Here is a 21734-nt window from a genome sequence, read left to right on the forward strand (position 1 = left end):
TAAAACATTTCATCTATAAATTTTTATTTAAAATATTATCAGTCTAATTATCAAAATATCTTTTTAGTTTTTACATTTGTTTACTAGTTTCTATATATTTAACAAACTGAGGAGTAATTTTTTATGAGATGATTGTCCTTCCCAAATTGATTCAATTCAAACCTCTAAAAAAAACACCTTCGACTATTTTAAAGTATATTTTGATTGAAAAAAAAGATCTGATCAACTTTTGCAAAAAAGAAAAAAAAAGAAAATTGGAGTTAATAATTTTCGCCATCCATCAAAAGTCGTCAACCAATTCGGTCTACTACCCCAACCGTCAACCCACCAAGTCCGAAAAGGGATTCACTCTCGAGGAGAAAACTGTTAATTCTATCTCTTCGACGACTAGAATACTGCCGCGTGGCATATAACCTCGCGAACCAAGTGGGTCCCACAAAACTCTAGAGAGTAGAGGCCAACCAAATCAGTAAATTATATATTATATCTCCGCGATCGCTGCCTCCCACGTCGACCGCTCTGTCCTCGTTTCTCTCGCCCTCGAACGGATCGTCGGACGCCATGGCGTCTTCCTCGTGCTCCGACGGATTATCAGCCTTCGGACTTCTCTTCCAGGCAGCCTCCATTGTTCCGGTGGCGCACTTTCTTGCTACCGCCCTCCTCTTTCTTGTGATCTTTCTCTACAACTTCCTCGAGATCCACGTCTTGGGCGACCTCTTTCGGGGGTTCCGGGGGGACCAGGTGGTTCTAACCTTCAATCCCAGGTCCAAAATTTACGAGGGGGTCGTCTCAAAGTGTCGAATCCTTCACGGGAGGTGAGCTTAACGCTCAATTGGTTCTCTCCTCGATCGACTGTGCTTGCTTCTCAGGGTTGGATTGGTTTAAGGGCGGTCGGTACTTATTCCGATTGGTTTCAGGTACTTGGCGAGTCCGTGGCTCTCGAGCCCTCATTTGCAAACTGTGTTCTTGAATTTTTTTGGGAGGCCGCCGTCGGTTGTTTATAGAAGGTTGGTACCAAAAAGTATTTTTGAGATCAAATTGCATTACCTCCTGTTTTACTATGAATCCGATATGCTATATTGGAAAACGAAGAGTTTCTTGCTAGCTTCTAGCATTCTTTTTAATAAGATTATGGTCCGTATGCGAAGAAGTCTCAGGCAAATGATTCTTCAAAAGTTTTTTCCCCCTGTAGTTTACATGTTGTCTATGCCTTTCCTCTTCGATTGGCTCGCTCTTTTTATGCTTTCTTATTGCAACTGATATCTTAGCGTTTCTAGTAAATGCCTAATTCACCAATGAGACAAGAAAAAAGGGATTTTGGTTCAAGATAAAAATGGATTTGGAATATGATTATGATACTTATGTTTCACTTGCACATTGGAATAATGTTTTGAAATATCACCATTAAATCTACATCAAATACTACAAGCACATTGAGATAAAAATGCATTCATTACAATTCAAAATCAATGATGAACTAGAAAGATAATTCTTGATATATTTCCATCTCACGATCCTGCATAATCTAAACAACCATAAAGGACAGATACAATCACATTGAAATTAATTTTCTACTTATTTAAAGTGTAACATCGTGATCCATCAGAAGTGACAAATTTGCATTACTATTGTGTTAATTTATTCTATGGTGTTATTGATATGCAATTTCAAGAGTTAAATGATCATTTCTCATAGGCGGGCATAGAGTTACTCCTTTGGGTAGCTTGTTTGCGCCCCACAAAATTCATTTTTTGCTTTTGACAAGAAAAAATTGATGCAACTAGCTAAGTTTTATCTATAAGATTTCTCAAGATTTAATCTCATCATATTTGATGATCAACTTGAAATAATTGTAAAGTAATTATTTTGTGATGCTTTATGATTATAAGATTTTATATTTTTTTACTTTATTAATTATATTATATTGTTGCGTAAACAAACATAATCGAGTTGAATAATATAAAAATATTGATATTTGAGTTCGAGTTCGAAAAATATACGTGATATTCGAATTCTCTTTGAAGCTCAAAAATACAAATAATATTGGCTCGAGCTCGGTTTGAAATAAAATTTGAGTTCGGTTCGACTTGTTCAAACATCTATTCAAGTAAAATCGAACTATAGTTCGAAATGACTTAATTTGAGTTTGGCTTAAATTATTTGGACCTTAATTTAAGCATATTTAAATTAAAATTGTGTAAAAGTAACCGAAGTTCGATTTGAGTTTTGGCTCACGAGCGGCTCACGAACAATCAAACAAAATATTATAGGTTCAAATTCATCTTGAAAAAATTATCGAACATTGAGTTCGGCTCAAATTTGATAATTTCGAATACAAATTAAATATTTTTCGAGCCAGCTCAAAAAACTCGCGAACATTTTTTATTTATTTGCACCCTAGTGGCCTACACTAAGATCCTAGCTCCGCCCTGGACTCGTATAGGGTACATGAAGAAGAGAAAGACACAAAATAATAAACAAAACATGTCTTACATGATTCAACAAGCCTGTGTCCATGATAGTAAGGATAAAATTCTTATTATGCCATTGTTAAATATACGTTAGACCCTAGAACAAGATCAACCAAGAAAAACAAATTTTACACACTTCGGCAAGATTGCCTATGTATTGATTGTATGGATAAATTCTTGTTATGCCATTGTTAAACATATACTAGAACATTGCTATAATGCATTTGCAAGATCATTTACATCTCCTTATATGATCAAGGAGTCTAGTTTACATGCACAAGCTTTGAGAAATATTGGGTAACTAATTAAAGGCCAGCATATATAGAATTGACCCGCACCTTCTAGAAGATCAAGGTCAGGAATACTAGGTCGGATGACAAAGCACCTAAAGGTTTGACATAACTCTAGGTTGATTTGACTGAAAATATGGTAGATAAGTTTGATATAGTACTAGGTTGGTTCTAGAAGCACCGAGTAGGGCTTGTTAGGGTGAGAATAACATCACGCCAAGTTAGTTGGCAGCTAGTATGGTCAGACGTTGGGGCATGGAATTAGATGTATTGCCATCTAGTTTTTCCCCAAATCTGCAGGAGTGTGCGACTTCTACACCCCATGCTAGTTCTACTCTTAACACCCTTCATTGTGTGTTGAACTATGGAGTGCATCAATCGAACTCTATGCATTCAACATCTATAACCATAGTGTTTGGTAGACTTACGCTCATCATTATGCATCTACCTTGCATGTATATTTCCACTAGGAAAGCAAGGGAGGCTCACATGTTAGTCAGGTCATGTATGAAAGATTTAAGCATATTACTTTGTTCTTTTTCAGTTTTCCTGAAATATTTCGGAACATTGTCAAATTATCTAGGCCTTAACTTCTTTACCAGTTAGTAGGTATAATATTTGTTACAATCAATTTCAATTTATTTCATCTTCACTTGGAAATTAACGTCTTGGATCAATGATTGCCTATTTAATTTGTCATGGTGCGGGTGGTCACAAGATTCTTCTTTTCTCTTGAAGTTTCAGCAATTTCCTATTATATTCCAGGAAGCTATTCTCTGTGCATGATGGTGAAACTGTTGCATTGGATTGGTTGCTCACTTCTGATGGTATGGAGTATTTGAATGTCCGTAACTTTTTCCATTCTTGTAGCTAGTCCACATGTACCTATGAAATTGGTGTCTACTCTGCTTTGTTATCCTATCTGTGTATTGTATTGATATTTTTACAATTTGCTGTCTGGTTGTTGCTGCTTTCTATATGAAGATGATGGTTGCTACATGTAATTAGCACACGGGAATTGAATTGACAGCAGTCAAATTTAATGCACCATTTATATTTAATGGGCTAGCATTCTTGATATAAAAGTTGATAACCATGGATATCTCAGTCAATTTCTGTCTAAATGGGTAGTAACTCTGTTTCATCAATACTCAAGTGATCAGTTCTTGGTACAGTTGGTTTATTCTGAAGTGCAGAATTCAAATTGTACTTTTTGTTATTTCAATATTTTTGTTGTTTGACTGTTCTTCTAAGCATAACTATTCTCACTTCTATTGAATAAAATGCTGATTTACTCTCAACTAAAGCACTCGTGAATATTTCTTTTCTCACATAATTGTGAGTAGGAAGTAAATTGTCACTGGACTGTTTAATAATTAGATACCTTACCTTTATTTTCCATTTCACTTGTTTATGGATGGTTCAATTTTTCCTATCAATTTTTCTGATAGGATACACTTGTGTACTTCTGATGTTCTTCATAAATTTTGTACGAGCAAAGTTCATAATTCATATTCCCAATATGCAGTTATAGGAGGGCCCTCTTTCACTGACATCCCCATTTCAAAAGATGACAGGACACCAATTGCAGTTGTGGTGCCAGGGTTGACAAGTGATTCTTTTTCTCCTGTAAGCTTCCTTTTTCAGGTTGACTATATTGGTGGCAAAGTAGTTTACTTCCATAAATCCATAAATGTGATATCAGTTTTTGTAAAATTCAAATTATTACCATCCTCTAGTTATTGATGCCAAAGGATTTCAATTAGCTTGTCAAACTAATTTTTTGGATGAATTCTTGAAAAAGTATGTCTATCTTCCTGAAGACTACATCAAAAGTTAGAAAGTGATGGAAATCTCAGATGCAAAGCCCCAAATCTCAATATCAACTATAACAATGATTTTCTTATGCAATAATTGTGGCTGCAATTAGAGAGCTCAAACAATCTGGACAGACATCATGTTTTGATATAAGAATTTCAACTGTGATTATTGTTTTGTGCAATGGAGTGTGTTTGAATGTAAGTTAAGAATTTTGAACCATGGCCAAATCAAAATGAAACTAAGTTACCTTAGAGCCCTATTAATGGGAATGTTCCCTTGCTTTTTATACATTGCTAACTGGAAATACCATCTATTTCTTAAGTCTTAATGTTTGCTGAAGTAAATGATTCTGTTGATCAAAAAACTAATTTTGCATTGACTTGGCAGTATCTAAGGCATTGTACTTATTCAATTGCAAAACACGGGTGGCATGTTGTTGTGAGCAATCATAGAGGCCTTGGAGGCATCTCAATTACTGTAAGATTTTTGCTTAAGTATGGGACCATATTCTTTGAAGTTACTGCTAGATTGTTACCATAAGTTAGACAATGCTGCTTCGGTTCGTATCTTGCATGTCTATGGTCAGTGATATGATCAAGAAGTTGCTTCAGTTCCTATTGTCTTTTTTTAGTAGCAGCACTAGCATTTGCTCTAAAATGTGATTACTCTAGATTTAACCTCTTTTAGTTTATCCTTGTTTTAGAGTAAGATTATTCTTTTTCATATATTTTGGCTTCATCCTCAGATTTAGATAATGACTTTGTCAACTTTTCCTTAGCCCCTAACATTGTATCAATTGAGAGAGATTTTACCTCATTACCCTACCCTTATTCGAGTCATTTGATGATGATTAAACTTGGATTATCGTCCTCTTTGTCACTTGAGCTTTTCACAAGATCGAATCACCACCAATGCCAAGTGGTGATAATGTCTCGGAGGTGTTTCTTCATTGGATGAATCAGATTGTGTGTCATCCTATGCTGTTTTTAATGATTTCTTATTCTTCTTTTATTCTTCCTTTTTCTTCAATTTGGAAAATTGCTTTGACAGTGACCTTTGTAGACGAGAAGGAAAAAATCTCTCTATATAACTATTAATCTGCTTACATATAGGTATTTATATATATAAGGAGGGAAAAGAAAAAATCAATCTCAATCCCTACCTTGAAGGAAATACAATCAAGATCGATCATAATCCCTACAATCAAGGGAATACAATAAATCATAATCCCTACAATTAAAGGAATCTTCGGAAGTATTCAACAGTCCCCACAAACTAGATTATATATGTCAATCATAACCCGCTTGTCACAAAGTTCTGAGAGTCGTTTTCCTCCTAATGCTTTAGTGAAGACATCAACGACTTGGTTGAATGATGATGTGAATAGAGCAGTAATTTTCTATCTCATTACATACTCACGAATAAAGTGACAATCAACCTCAATATACTTAGGGTGCGTTTGGTTTAAGTTATCATGTATAACCTTGGTTATGCGATTATCAGGTAATCATATAACCAAGGTGATGGGGAATAAAACATAATCTAATGTTGTTTGGTTCAACTTAGGTAATGCAATAAAATTTATTTGCTTTGAGGTTTTAATGTATAACCTAATTTAATATTTTACTATATTACTCTCGTTTACAAAACCAACAATACATATTATTTTCCTTTTTGAACTTTACATTTTTTTTTTCTGAACTTTATGTTTTTTTAGTATTTTTCTTAACTTTCCTATATATATATATAATATTTTCAAAAATACAATTTTATTTTTTAAATAAAATATCACTTTTTTATTTTTATTTAGTTTTTATAATTTAAAATGAAATTTTCGTTATATAAATTTTAGGGGTATTTTTGTCCCAAAGTATAAATATCGTAGGATATTTTTGACCAAAAAATTTCGTTAACCCCGAATCAAGAAAAACCTCACTTTTCCAAGGTTTTCCGATTTCGGATTGCATGCCCCTTTTGCTTACGTGTCGGACATGGATCATTACTCGGGAATCACCGATTGCCTAAACTAAACAGAGTTTTCGTTGATAACCTTGGATAACCAAGATTATCAAAGATAACGTTCAACCAAATGCACCCTGAGTTCTCTCATGAAAAATAGGGTTACTTGGTTATCACATTACATTGGTAGAGGTTCATTATATGTGAACACTAATTCGTCAAGCAAATTCTATAACATCTCGGTTACGGTGTGAGCCATGACTCTGTACTCAGCTTTAATAGTCGACCTAGCAACAACAGTTTGTTTCTTACTTCGCCATGTTACTAGATTTTCCCCTACATAAGTGTAATACCCAGAATTGGACCGTCTGTCGGTCTTAGATCTAGCATAGTCGGCATCAGAATAAGCTTCAATAATCCACCTAGCAACAATAGTCTGTTCCTTACTTCGCCATGTTACTAGATTTGCCCCTACATAAGTGCAATACCCAGAATTGGTCCGTTTGTCGATCTTAGATCCATCATAGTCGGCATTAGAATAAGCATCAATCTTTAGGTGCCAATTCCTCTTAAATGACAACCCTCTTTTGGAGATTTCTTAATGTACTTAAGAATCCTGATAGCGGCATCCTTGCTTCGGCTTATTCATAAAATGACTGACTATTCCAACTGCAAAAGCGATGTCAAGTTTCATTATTGTTAAGTAGATGAGTTTCCCAACAGCTATTTATATTTTGCCTTATCTTCAAAGAACTCTCTAGTATCATCCCAAACATTTGAATTGATATCCATAGACGTATCAACCGACTTTGTTTCAAGCAATCCAGTTTCTTTGAGTAAATTTGTAGTATAATTCCATTGGCATAATTAAACTGTAGATTTGCTATGAGCAATTTTAATTCTCAAGAAATACTTAGGACATCCCATATCCCTCTTCACTATTGTTGCAAATACTTCTTAGGGGTGTTTGGTTTAGGAGAATAAGAGTGGAGAATGAGAATAGCAATCATTGATTGCCATTGTTGATGTTTAGATTATAGGAATGGAAGTACAAATAAGGGAATGAATCCTTATAATTGGATAATGACTCATTCCTATGTCTCCCCCCCTTTAATGAGTTATTATTCTATTTTCAACAATTAAAATATTCCCTTATTCCAAAAATACCCTTGACCCAAAATTAAAATTTTCTCCCTAAATATCAAATATCAAAATATATTTATTTAATTTTTCTTTCATGTCACTTTCTCTCTCCTTGTTCTCTCTCATCATATTTTCTCTCTCCTCATTTTATCACCTACTTTCTCTCTTCTTAATCTCTCTCATCACACTTTCTTTCCTCTTTTTTTTCCATTACACTTTCTCTCTCATCACACTTTCTCTCTCCTTAATATCTTCCATCACATTCTCTTCCCTCTTGCCCCCACGGGCTGGATCAGCTCGAAGGGTGCCTGGCGCTTGCAACATTCTCTTCCCTCTTTTTTTTTTCTCATCACACTTTCTCTCTCATCATACTTTCTCGCTCCTCAATCTCTCACATCACACTCTCTTTTCTCTTTCTTCTCATCACACTTTCTCTCTCATCATGCTTTCTATCTCATCACACTTTCTCTCTCCTCAATCTCTCCCATCACACTCTTTCCCTTTTTTCTCAACACACTTTCTCTCTCCTCAATTTCTCCCATCACACTTACTTTCCTATTTTTTCTCATCACACTTTCTCTCTCATCATACTTTCTTTCTCCTCAATTTCTCCCATCACACTCTCTCCTCATTTTTTCTCATTACACTTTTTTTCTCTTCATCCTCTCTCATCATATTTTCTCTCTCATCTTCTATCATCATGCTCTCTCCCATCACTCTCTTTCCTCATTTTCTCTCATCACACTTTCTCTCTCTTCATTCTTTCCCATCACACTTTCTCTCTCATCATACTTTCTCTCTCATCATATTTTTCTCTCACATTCAACTATCTCTCACATCTAATTTTTTCTCTTATTTTCCTTTAAGGGTAAAAAAGCAAATTTTAATTTATTCCGATAGAAAATATTCAACTAACCAAACATTGCTTTTAAGAGTGATATCCATGCTCATACTCATTCCCATTCCACAATACTATGATTCCCATTCCGATTCCTATTCCTAGGAAAGAACCAAACGCTCCCTTAGTTTCCTCTATCCCATATATATCGCTCCTAGATATTAGGATGTTATCAATATAAACAATAAGAATAATAATCTCATTCGTGCTCTGTCGTACAAACACAAAATGATCAGATTTGCACTTTTTGTAGCCTACAACTCCGATTATATTATTGAATTTATCAAACTAGGCTCTGAAACTTTGTTTAAGACCTTAAATAGTCTTTTTAAGTCTGCATACTATAGTAGCATTCTCCCCTTGAGCAACATGCCTGGAAGTTGCTCCATAAAAATAATCTTGTGCAAATCGCCATAAAGGAAGACACTCTTTATATCTAGCTGATACATTGGCCACGATTGATTGACAACTAAGGAGAAGAAAACTTTAATAGAATTCAGGCGGATAGTAGGAGAGAACGTCTCAAAGTAGTCAACACCATAAGTTTGTGTAAATCCTTTGGCCACCAGATGAGCTTTGTATCGATCAATAGTATTGTCAGCTTTAAATTTCAGAGTAAACACTTAACGACAAGCAACAATATCAACAGAAGGTGGTGCAACCACCAATTCTCACGTACCACGAGAGATAAGGACAAACATTTCCTCCTCCATTGCAGTTTGCTAAGCCGAGTGTTGATAAACCTCAAAGTAGCTTCTGTAGATGATAGAGAAACAACAAAAGCACATAACGCAAGACCAAGGTAATCAAATGAGATATGATTAGACAAAGGATGAGTAGTGCAAGACCGAATACCTTTACGAAGAACAATAGACCGATCAATATCGGAAGAGTGAGGAGCATCAAGAGTTACAAGAAGAGGAGGTGAGGGACATGAATATGGTTCTAGCCGAGCACGCTGTGTGTACACCTATAATGGTCTAGTAGACGGAGTATCTGTAGTGGGAGAGATGGATGGTGGGATAGGTAATGGAGGAGATGCTAATGTATCATGTGTCTTATCCAGATGTGGAGAAAAGTATGGTTAGCAAAAAATGTAACATCAACATAGGTATAACTGTATTTTGTGAGTGGGTCAAGATAATGATATTCTTTTTGTGTGTGAAAATATCCAAGCAAGATACATTTAATAAAGTGAGAAGACAATTTATCCAAGCAAGGAATAAAATTATGAACAAAGCAAACACAACCAAATACGCGAGGAGACACTGAAAAAGGAGATTTGTCAGGATGAAGACAAGAGAAGGGGATATCCCCATGTAACACTGTAGACGACATCCTATTTATGAGAAAGTAGGCTATGAAAACAACATCACCCCACAAAAACTTAGGAACATGCATGCAACAAAGAAGAGTACGAGCTACATCTAAAATATGATGGTATTTGTGTTCAGCAACATCATTTTGTTGGGAAGTGTATGAGCAAGAGGTTTGATGAATTATGCCATGAGAATCACAGAATGTAGACACAACATCCTGAATAAACTCAAGTGCATTATCGGTATGAAGAATGTGGAAGATAACATAATATTGGATTTTTATTTCATTATAAAATGATGTTAACACCTCATACCTCACTCCTATTTTTGAGTAAATATAACCACGTCATGCAACAATAATCATCAACAAAAATTATAAAGTACTGAAAGTCCCCTCTAGACTCATGTCTACAAGGTCCCCAAACATCACAATGAACAAGTTCAAATGCAAAAAACTACGCATATCAATTCTAGAAGGAAAAGAAGCACTGGAAATCTAAATAGGAACTAAACTTTTAAGAGCGAAGAAGATGGGTGACTAGACGACAATGCCACCAATAAGGAGACAGTTGCTGAGAGTGCTCGGGAAATCATAGGTGTTACCGAATCCAGATAGTATAGACCATCACACTTATATCCTCCACTAATCATCCTCTTCGTTTGCAGATCCTGAAAAATATAATAGGATGGATAAAAAGATACAGAATAGTTGTGAGTTTTTGTTAGTTGACTTATGGTTAGGAAATTTAGGTGCAAAGAGAACATTATCAAAAGTGATATTTGCATTGGACCTAAGAACATCTATTCCTGTAATCGGAGAATAGGTACCATTGGCTAGATGAACAGAGGATAAAGATGAGGACGAAAGGAGAGGGCTGGTAGTGATACAACAATAAGCGACTTAGCAGTATTAGGGTTTCTGGTAGTGGGGTAGAGAAAGGAGAAAAAAATTAGGTCCGAGAAGGGTTAACCTTGTTCTGATACCATGTAGAAGAGAAGGAAAAAATCTCTCTATATCACTATTGATCCTGTCCGAACGCTGAGTCGACGGACGCTGGGGACGTGGCGCTCTCCTCTATCTCTGACCAGCTGAATGGAGCTCCGGCGAACCTGCAAAGAAGTCGGGCCGGGAAGGGGTTCCCGGCGACGACCCTCCGACGCTCAAGTCAGGCAAGAGGAAAACGATGAAGTAGCTTTGAATATGGGAGATTGCGTACCTCCGGCGAAGTCTAAGGGCTCTTATATAGAGCTGTGGGGAGGCTTATGCACACCTACCGAGGCGTACACGTGTCCTTTGCCCATACCTTAGTATGGGCTTACCAGAGGAGTATGCCTGACACCATACTGCTACAGTCCGAGAACCTCTCTGATGGGACGGCAGAACCTTCCGTCGTAAGATTCTGCGTATGACCTGGTCGTCGAACATGCCTGTTGTCAGAAGATGTTCCCCAATGTCCCCTTGTCCTTTTGTCTCCTCTTTCCCCGCGCCGAGCGTCCATCTGCTCGGCAGGCATCGGTCCGACCGGGCATAGGTATCGGTCCGACCGGGAAGATTTCACTCCATCGCGTGCTCGGCTGAGACTGTTCCTTCACAACATTGTGCTTTACGCCTCGGCCGAGCGGGCTACCCGCTCGGCCCGGCGACCCTGTTCACCATGAGCGTCGGAAACCCGCCTCCTCGACGGATTATCTTTGATTCCGCCAGGACCTGTTCGGCCGGTCGGCCCAACCCTTCTCCGATCGGCCCAACCCTTCTCCGGTCAGCCGGAGCTCATGCTGACCCTTTTGACTTTTGACCTCTACATGTCATTGACTCCCCTCAAAGGGGGTCCCCCGTCCTTACTGCCGGATCAACTATTAATCTGCCTACATGTAGGTATTTATATATATAAGGAAGAAAAAGAAAAAATCAATCTCAATCCCTACAATCAAGGGAATACAATCAAGATTGATCTCAATCCCTACAATCAAGGAAATACAATGAATCATAATCCCTACAATCAAAGGAATCTTCGGAAGTATTCAACAACCTTTTTCATTGCAATTGAAGTATGTAATACTTTTGTCCTTTTCTTTATACTTGCTTCATCCCTTGCTTTGTATTCATCCTTTTGATGTTGCTTGTGCTCATGTTCCTGTTTTTGTCATCATTCTCTTTACCATATGTGCTATGTTGAGAATATTCATCGCTGTCATCCAATGTTAAAGAGGACGATTAGTCACCTCAACACCTTTCTTATAGGTCTTCTTGATATTTTTCTCTCTTTATTCTTCCTTGGCCTCTAATGCTATATATGAATTTTGTCTCTCTTTAACTTAGATTTGATTCTTCCTTAAGTTATACTGTGTAAAAGACCTCATTTAACAAATAAGACTTTAGATCCTATGTTACTTTATATGCATTCACTATTGAGGTGCACAACAAATTCGAGGAAATATCTTCACTATATATCCGATTAAGTTTTGACTGTCAATCTTCTTTCCATTTGTAAATAGCTCATTGTATATATTCTTATACCTTCTAGGCATTTGGTCCATAGATTCTCCATCTTGCATCTTGAAGTTCTGCAACTGTTTTACTTAGATGGCTCTCTTGGCTGTCTTGAGTTTCTCCTATAGTTCTTAGTATTTCAGTATTGCCTCACTTTGTTCAACTCTTCCATTGATAACCCATGTTGGATAGTGATGGTTGCTCTTCCATCTGCTTGACTTTTTTTGTTCTCCACTCTATTTTTGCAAATCCATGAGCTTTCCTTAATTTATTGGATCTTTGAAACCTTGTCTAAATGCCATCCCCACTTTAAATTCCTCTTTGGAGTGTGTTTTCATTCTAGTCCTTCAAACAATGGTGTCCTAGAGGTTGATTGTCCCTCTTGAGAAGTCATTTCTCCTTGAGTTGTTAATTCAAATGTTGAAGCTTTTCTTTAATACCGATTGCAGTATTTAATGACTGAGTAGAGGGGGTAAATAAATGACTAACCATTCTTATAATTTCTTATAAGACATAAAACTCAAATACAACTATTAAATATAATTGTGTGCAATCAAGTATAGTATTAATAAATGAATCGGAAAACAGAATAAAATCAAGTGCATATTAACAAGATAATATATCAAACATTTCAGTATTGGCTAATTTTGCCAAAACCTCCTCTTAGAGAAAGGTTCACCTCATCAACTTCACCAGTCTAGCCTCTAAAAAGGAACTAAGAGATTCAAAGCGTTTAATATTGAGAAGAAAATTAGGAGATGTTAAGAGAGCGTGAGAGAGAAAAATAGAACTTAAGGAAGAGTAAGGCGTGGAGAGGGGTTTTACGGATGCAGGAATGGAATAAAACAACACAAAAGATTTTAGAGCTTATAGAGACCTATTTATTGTTGGCATCTATATATTCACTTGTATTCACAGATTGACACACCATTTATTTTTATTTGCACTAGAAAGACAACCCAATTTTCATCATTCTAATATGAGTTGGTGCTAAGGTTTAAAATTTCGACCCGTGCCGAGGTTTCGGTTCTAGACTGGAATGATACGGTTTCGGTACTGTATCGTGCCGTGCCGATATAGTTTCAGTATTTTTTAAATATAAAATATATTAATTAAAAAATAAAATATTTAACATAAATATTTAAAAAATAAATATAAAAAATAATCTTTTAAAATAAGGAAAGATATGAAAATAGATAAATAAATAAATAAAAAATTTTATTATAATTTTTAAATTAAAATAAAAGAAATATAAAATTAATTAGATAATTTTATTAGGATTTAATAAAATCTCTTTAAATTATCCCCATCATAGCTAAGAGTTCATTAAAATAATTAACCTAAATTTTAATTAAAAAAATTGAAATTTGACAGTACTTGCGAGTTTATGCGACTTCGACGCTACCACAAGGTCTGTGACTTCTCAGTGGCGGTCGTGGGGGTCGCGCGACTCTTCTGTGGCGGTCACATGGTTGTACGGTCGCGCGACCCCTCCACGACGACCGCAGGGTCGCATAACGCTTCTGCAACAACTGTGGGGTCGTGCGACGCCTTTGTTGTTGTTGCGGGGGTCGTGCGACCCCTCTGTTGCTGTTGCGGGGTTGTGTGACCCCTTCGTTGCGGCCGTGGGGTCGCGTGACCCCTCCCAGTTGTAAGGGGCTTGGTGTTGGGGTTGTGTTGGTGCCGACCGTTTTGACCGGCTCAGCACGGTATTTTAAACACTAGTTGGAGTGCCTACTTATGTTTAGGTGAATGGTATGAATTAAAACTTCAAATAAAATTTTATTTCAAGAATATTTCTGAGCATAATTAGTTCATTGTTTTTGTACTTTGTAGATGTATATTTATGCTTGTGAAATGATTAATTACCTCCTCCAAGCAAAAGGCTCACCTTGTGAACTTCACAAATCAAGAATAAAAAAGAAACAAGAGTGTAAGAGCAGCTGATGTTGATTAGAGAAATTAGGAGAGAATAAGAGAGGAAAAGACAACTTAAGGGAGAAAGATTGAAGGAGGGTTTTATAGATGCAGGAAGGGGTTGAACTTAAACAACACAAAAAGATAACCCAATTTTCATCATTCTGATGTGGTTCAGATTTGCTAACTTATGCTCAGATGGGTAGTACAGACTGAATATTCAGACACTGATTTGTATTTTATGGATATTTGTGTGGATGATTAGTTCATTGTTTCTGTACTTTTTAAATGTACATTTATGCTTATGAAACGATTAAGTTGTGCTTCATAATCATCATTTAAAGAAACTTTCTAACTAGGGACTCCCTATTTCATGCTCATAATCAGGTTAGCAAATTTTCAAAGGCATGAATTATTATTTTTAGATAGCATACTGACAATGAACATTATGCTGGAGAAGTGCCCCTAAGGCAACAAGTTTTGCACTAGGGACTCCCTATTTCATGCTCATAATCAGGTTAGCAAATTTTCAAAGGCATGAATTATTATTTTTAGATAGCATACTGACAATGAACATTATGCTGGAGAAGTGCCCCTAAGGCAACAAGTTTTGCATGGGCTACAGAATAATTGAAATATCATTCTGTTTTAAGAGCTAACATGAAGTGCTATTTTGACAGTCTGATTGCTTCTATAATGCTGGATGGACAGAAGATCTCCGTGAAGTCATTAACTATCTTCATCAAGAATATCCCAAAGCTCCTATTTTTGCTGTTGGGACAAGCATTGGAGCAAATATTTTGGTACAGCAACATAACTATTAAAACTAGCAATAGGCATAGACTTGTAGATCTAATTTTTCTCTTGGATTGTCTTTTTGAAATGCACATGTTGATTTGGGATTGTCTTCAACAATCTTAAAATTGTTAGTAAATGAACCTTTTTGAGTGTATTTTTTATATTTTAAAGAAAATATAGCAATAATAATCCTAAAACCCTTACCAATATTGTACAACTTTTTGCCTAAAACATTTTCAAGTTTCTTCACCACATTTAAGTATTTTCCTTTTTTTACTAAGGAGAATTAATTCTTTATTAGGTTGGTTTGGAACTCATGGAACCTAGTTTAAAATGTTGAAGTGTGTTGAAGTTTTAGTGTGTGACTAGAACAATATGGTTTTGGTATTTTATCATGTCATATTGCTATGATTTTAATACTTATTTAATTGAATTGTTAATGATAACATAATTAATTTTAGCTGGTACAAGTTATAACTTTTAATTAACTATTTTATTATAATTAATTTTTATTTAATTATAATTTACTTATATTAAAATTAATTGCTGATAATTATAATTGATTATTTACTATTAATTCATTGATACTTGACTTGTAATTATAATTATAATTATAATTATAATTTATTGACAATTACTACTAATGTGAACAATTTCTAGTAAAAATTTACTCTAAGATATAAGTGAATAATTGCTGGTAAATAACTTATTGTTACTTGTTATTATAATTAGTTATTAATTTATTTGTAACTTAGAATTATCTACTCATATATAATTAATTAAAATGTTATTTACTGATATAATAAATTATAGTTATTCACTTATAAACTATAACAGTAATAATAAACTTATTTTTATGGAAGCTAAAATCATGTGCTTGCTCACCTAAGACAAAAACCTTCTCCAGTTGGAAATCCCCTGAATTGCAAGGTACGTTCATAGTACTCTTGGCACTTTGCTGCACAGGCCAACGTTTTGGTGCTGCTCAATGCCATGTTTGTTTTGGTCATCACATGGAATGGTAAATCTCGGTCATGCTAGGAACTTCTCTTGTTTATCATGAATTATTTCTTGGTGATTATGTTATTTTTAGAATCCAACTGCATTTTTTCCTTACTGATTGCAACTTTCTATGAATTAATTTTTAATTTTTTTTTTGGCAATGGTAGGTCAAGTATCTTGGAGAAGAAGGGGAGAATACACCTCTTGCTGGTGCCACATCTATTTGCTCACCATGGGATCTAGTGGTTAGATGGCTTACCTCACCTCTATACTTTGTAGAAGCAACATTGTTTTGAAATGAATAGAAACTCATTGAACTCATATGTTTGTCTTTTTTGCCTTTCATCTTAGGGAGCATTCTACAATGGAAGAAAAGTTCAACCTATTTTATCTGTTTGACTTGGGAAGCATAAAACTTTGTTCCACAATTCTTGAATTGGAAATTTTCTTTTATGTGTAAATCCAGATAATGCTTATCAACGCATAATCCTCCTGAAGTTTTAATAACTCCACAATTTTGAACTAAAATAGTTGCCGACAACTAATCAGAAGATTTCTTGTAGCCTTAGATGATTTATAAATATTTTCTATTTTGATTCCTTGGACTATATTTTCAGGTGGTAAACTTTGTTTTATCCCTACTTGTAGGTGGGTGACAGGTTTATTTCTCGTAAGCTTGTGCAACGATTGTATGACAAAGCTCTTGCAATCGGTCTCAAAGGTTATGCTCAATTGTATGTTCTCATTGAACTTGATACCTGGTGAATTACTTTACAGTATGCAGGGGATCTCTTTTAAAATTGTCTTCTGTGAATTATTTTACAGTATGCTCAAAGGCTATACTGCAGTAGACTAATTTTTGGATATAGACTGACAATACTTTTGCCTCAGGCATCAATCTACATTGATTCGACTCGCAAACTGGGAGGGAATCAGAAAGGTAAAATTGAACGTGTTGAAACACTACAATCAGAAGTGAACATATGTAGGATTGAATAGTAATTAATTGGGATGTTAATGTAGAAACAATTGCTACGTAAGTTGATGGAGAAAGACTATCTGATATGATAGACCAACATTTGATGCAGTCCCATGCATTTGTTTTCAATTCTGACCAGTAATTATGCACCCAAAATGTAGCAAGTCATTATTATTGGAGATGAAACTCTTCTCACTTTTGCTTTGAACTACATTAGCAATCGACTGGTATATGTGCTGATGAAATGTCCGAAAGACAAAGTAGATATCCTCTGATGAAGAATCAGTGTGCTTCATCAGTTGCATGCTTTAATCTAAGTCAGTGCACCAACGAATAAATCTTTATTTAATTATAGAGTTAATTATTTGATTATTTGCTTCTAAACTTCCAAATGATTGAGACCAACCTCCATTCGCTTAGCTTGGATCATTGACTACGATTAATGTAAGATGGAGTCATCGCCTAAGTCTAAGATCTACTTGAACCCAAAGTACAAGTCACTTGACTCTCACAACTAAGACTTTACTTGCCAAGAGTTCACAACTCTGGATCTTCCTTGTCTACCAAGAAGCCTTGCTTCTGGCTTTTTCTTTGCCAAGAGGTCTCACCTGCAAGTCTTCCTTGTCTGCTTGATATTCGACCAATTGTGACACCTACCAAGACTTCCAGCCGCCAAACATCCTATTACTCTTGACCTGGCTGTACTTTCATTTGCCAAGTTTCTAATCACTCATGAGCCAAATTTTCAGTCAAGCTTGACATGTTTGGACATCTGTCATTTCACTTGCAATAACTTGTCAAGTAATCTCTACTTGCACACTTGATAAACTTTGTCAATAAACACAAAATAGATCTAACTTAAACTCTTTATTCAAATGTCAAAATCACTTGGTTGAACTTGACCACTTGAGGTACAATTGACCTACAACTTTCCCAACACCATTTGGTTGAACTCCACCACTTGGGAAATGATTGCACCAGCACAAATTTAGACATTTTATGAGCATAAACACAGTCCATTCTGGCGACAGTTTAGACGGGTCAATTTTCTGCATGGTTTGGAGAGCAGGTAGATGAGCGGAATGGTACTTTTGACTTTTCACTTTGATAAAGTGTGCTTTTGGTAAATTCCAAGGTATGGTGGGTGTTCCAAGTAATATTGAATTTTGGATACACAAAATGGTAAAATGCCATAAGTTGTTTCTTTTCTTGGCTAGGATTTAAGCATGGTTTTCTGAGATTCAATTTCTTCTTAGGGGAAGTTGTATTTTTTTTTTCTAGGTTCACTAAATGCTATTTTGTTTTATTTGCACTGTGTTGTAAAAACCACAATAGCAGTAAGAGCGGTACCTCAATAGAGTAAACTCAGCTTTGAACTTGAACTTGATGTGGATGAAATATCACTTTAATTTGATAAATATTTGACTTACTGAATGACTTTTCTGTTTATTTTCCACTGCTACTTTTGCAGTCAACCTCTGTCCGTGACTTTGACAATCATGCCACTTGTCATGTTGGGAGGTTTGAGGTACTTTCATCTGACTTGTCTGGAATCAATTTTGCGGGTTGAAAATATACTATATTTTTTTCAGACTGTAGATACCTACTATCGATGCTGTAGCAGTGTCAATTTTATTGGAAAGGTAGCTGTTCCATTGTTGTGCATTAATGCATTAGATGACCCAGTCTGTACGAGAGAAGCAATTCCCTGGGATGAATGCAGGTAAATTTTCAAAAAGCATTTTCTCTCTGAAGATATTATGTTTTGCAAGACATACCTTTGTTTCTTTCTTCTCAGTTCACCTATTTCATAGGGCAAACAAAAATGTTGTATTAGCAACTACAACACATGGTGGACATCTTGCATATTTCAAAGGGCTAACAGCAAAAAGTCTATGGTACTTGCATCTTCACTAGCTATCTTCATTGTCATCATTTCTACTTTTTGGAGGCATTGAGAATTCCTGCCAGATGAAGAAAAACCTGTTAGCCATTTTAGCAGGCACTCTTCTAAACATTTTCATTGCTGTGCTGACTAAACATAGAAATTAAGAAGTTTAACATGATGGTTTGGCACAAAATCCATTAAACAAATGCATGTTACGTTATTTGGAGCTCTAATGTATTTCCTGATTCTATACGTTCGTGCCCTTGTATTTTGAGACTCCATGCCCGTGTTATTCTGAATTATCTTCTTAACCCACTAATAATGGTGTGTGTGGTTCATAGCAATAGTTATTTATTCCTTATTAATTCTCATGGAATAAATATTCTATGTTTGTTACATTAATCACAAATAAACTTGGAATATCAATTCTCATGACATTGTTATTCCTCGTTCATCCTTCTTTGTTATTATTCTTTTTCAAGAATATTTATTTATACTCTATTCCATTCTCTTAACAATAATTATTTCTACCTTATTTAGTTTGCCATGAAGTACATAGTTTGAATGACTAAATGGGTTGATTGGGTGGATGGATTAAATATGATGAGTGGTTCGGGCTAGACGATAGGGATGGACAGACTAGTTGGGTTGGATGGGCCGAGCGACTTAAGTAGGCCATATGCATTGGCAAGTCAAATGGATCAAGTGAAGTAAATGAACTAGGCGGACTAAATGAATTAGGAGAGTTAAACCCATCAAATTGACTAGATATGGCAGACTAGGTTGGTGTAGGCTAGCCCTGCTAGTTGAACCAGGTAGAGGTAGATGAATCAAGTGGATTGGCCAACTCGGGGAAAGTGAGTAGGTAGATAGAGCCAATGGGCTAATCAGGCTAGTGCTATTAGGCGAATCAAATAGGCCAAGCAAGTCGATTAAGTTGCTTAAATCAACTGGTCAGAAACTTGGTAGGCAGATCATGATGGACCAAACGAGCAGGAATGGGTTGACTGAGTGAGACCTAATGGGATATTTCATTCTGGTGGAGTTATTCCTTATTTATACCCATAATATTCCTACAAAACACAAATCAAATACAAAAATAATTATTCTGTGTATTATATTTAATGAAACAGGGTAAGACCACGTACAATGGATCCTTTCCCGGGAGCCCCGCATGGCGGGAACTTCGTGCACCGGACTGTCCTTTTTTTATTATATTTAATAAAGTAAATTTAAAAATAATCATTCTTATTTATGCCCCAACTATTTTAGTTATTTCATTCCTTGTTTATTTCATTTTGTGAAGTAAACACATCATAAAATATGGAATTCAATTCTTGTACTCTTCAAGTAACTGAATTTTCTTTTGCAGGTGGGTTGGAGCAGTTGTCGAATACCTTGATGTTCTACATTCAAGTCCATTCATGCATCGACAGAAAAAGGTAGCCTTTTAAACCTCAATATATGGTATACTAATACATCGAGACTCGATTTAGCAATATGGGTCCATAATCACTAGTCATGAGTTAATTGACATAATCATCAGTTTTGATCAAATATAAACAATTGATGCAGACACAAAACTTTGGTATGCATCATTCTCTCGAGTCAGACATTGACAAGGCCCCATATGTTAATATAGTGGAAGATGGAATAGTTGCTCCAATAATTACTGAAGGAACAAGAACAGGAACAGAACTCGTGACCAAAGACGACTTGCATGTTGATAGATTGTCCTCTGACAGCAAACCTGAGGATGATGGTGTGCTTAGTGTCAAAAAATCAGATCCAACTGTAAACATGATCAGCCCTGAGCCGGTGGAGCCAGCTCACAAAGAGGAGGCTGAAGACATTACTAAAACCATCCATGATATGACTGCACCAGTGAAGAGATCTCTAAATCAGCTGTTGCGGTGCTATGATATTTCCAGGTGGCTGTTAGCTTATATCGCCATTGTCACAACTTGGCCTCTACTTGGTTCTGCACTTTCTTTTGTCTTCAGGAAAAAGCTTAGGGGTTTTCTCCCAGTAGGATGGCTTAGAAGATAGGAGGTATTTCTTTATAGGCTAAATGGTATTGTAATCTTACTTTATTGGCTACACCAATAATCAACCTTCAAACTCAATGAAGGATTTACCAGTATCTATCATTTGATGAAATCCTGTATGATTTCATGATTCGCAATGGATGATTATAATACTGAATAATATCTATGAGATTCACCTTAGAGAACTGTCAGAGTTGCTCCATCACTCAAGTTAAATCTGGTTCTTTGTTATCTGAGTGCCTATCAGGGAGACTGTCTGGGGCGGGGCAGCTATATGGAGAAATGCTATGAAAGGTTACATACTTGAGTAAATATTTTTATGTTGGTTGTTAATGCTTAACGTGATCAACTTCTTTCATATCATTCAGGTTTATTTACTTTGATGGTTTTAGGATAAGTACTGAAACTCACTCATGTGAATTAAAATGTTGGCTAGGAGTTAAGTCTCAAGATTAATGCTACATTTTTTAAAACCTCCTCGATGTGTGTGGCACTTGAATTGTCTCCACTTCAAGCTTTATCTCAAACTGCTACTCAAATTCATGCCATCTGAAACACTTATATTGTTCCATTATAACTCTCACCTCAAATTCAAACAAAATTCGTTACCTATGCAAGATGGATATCTAAAACTCCAAAACTAAATTTATAGTATACGGAACACTTATCTTGTCTCACAGTAAACCCTACTTCAAATCATTATATATATG

General features: G+C 35.8%; 1 protein-coding gene across 2 annotated transcripts; it reads left to right on the forward strand.

Moving 5' to 3' along the window:
* The first annotated feature begins 502 nt into the window (after nt 1-502).
* Nucleotides 503-21204, forward strand: LOC122016948 (embryogenesis-associated protein EMB8-like). Of its 2 annotated transcripts, none has more exons than XM_042574388.1 (14): nt 503-815; nt 918-1007; nt 3500-3588; nt 4290-4390; nt 4970-5059; nt 14990-15112; nt 16277-16354; nt 16758-16843; nt 17001-17049; nt 18560-18616; nt 18681-18811; nt 18903-18986; nt 20349-20418; nt 20552-21204. In XM_042574388.1, the coding sequence occupies exons 1-14, from the start codon at nt 562-564 to the stop codon at nt 21023-21025; spliced, it is 1776 nt and encodes a 591-aa protein (XP_042430322.1). In that variant the 5' UTR covers nt 503-561; the 3' UTR covers nt 21026-21204. The 2 variants fall into 2 exon arrangements, with proteins under 2 accessions (XP_042430322.1, XP_042430323.1); XM_042574389.1 differs by having other exon boundaries at nt 3527-3588.
* The last annotated feature ends 530 nt before the right edge of the window (nt 21205-21734 follow it).

Source organism: Zingiber officinale, chromosome 8B, assembly GCF_018446385.1.
Source record: "Zingiber officinale cultivar Zhangliang chromosome 8B, Zo_v1.1, whole genome shotgun sequence".
Classification (NCBI taxonomy): Eukaryota; Viridiplantae; Streptophyta; class Magnoliopsida; order Zingiberales; family Zingiberaceae; genus Zingiber; species Zingiber officinale.

Coding starts and splice junctions, on each gene's coding strand:
- LOC122016948 (XM_042574388.1), top strand. CDS start 562: ATGGCGTCTTCCTCGTGCTCCGACGGATTATCAGCCTTCGGACTTCTC. Junction 5,060..14,989: donor TTGGAGGCATCTCAATTACT/GTAAGATTTTTG, acceptor CTATTTTGACAG/TCTGATTGCTTCTATAATGC. Junction 16,355..16,757: donor GCTCACCATGGGATCTAGTG/GTTAGATGGCTT, acceptor CCCTACTTGTAG/GTGGGTGACAGGTTTATTTC.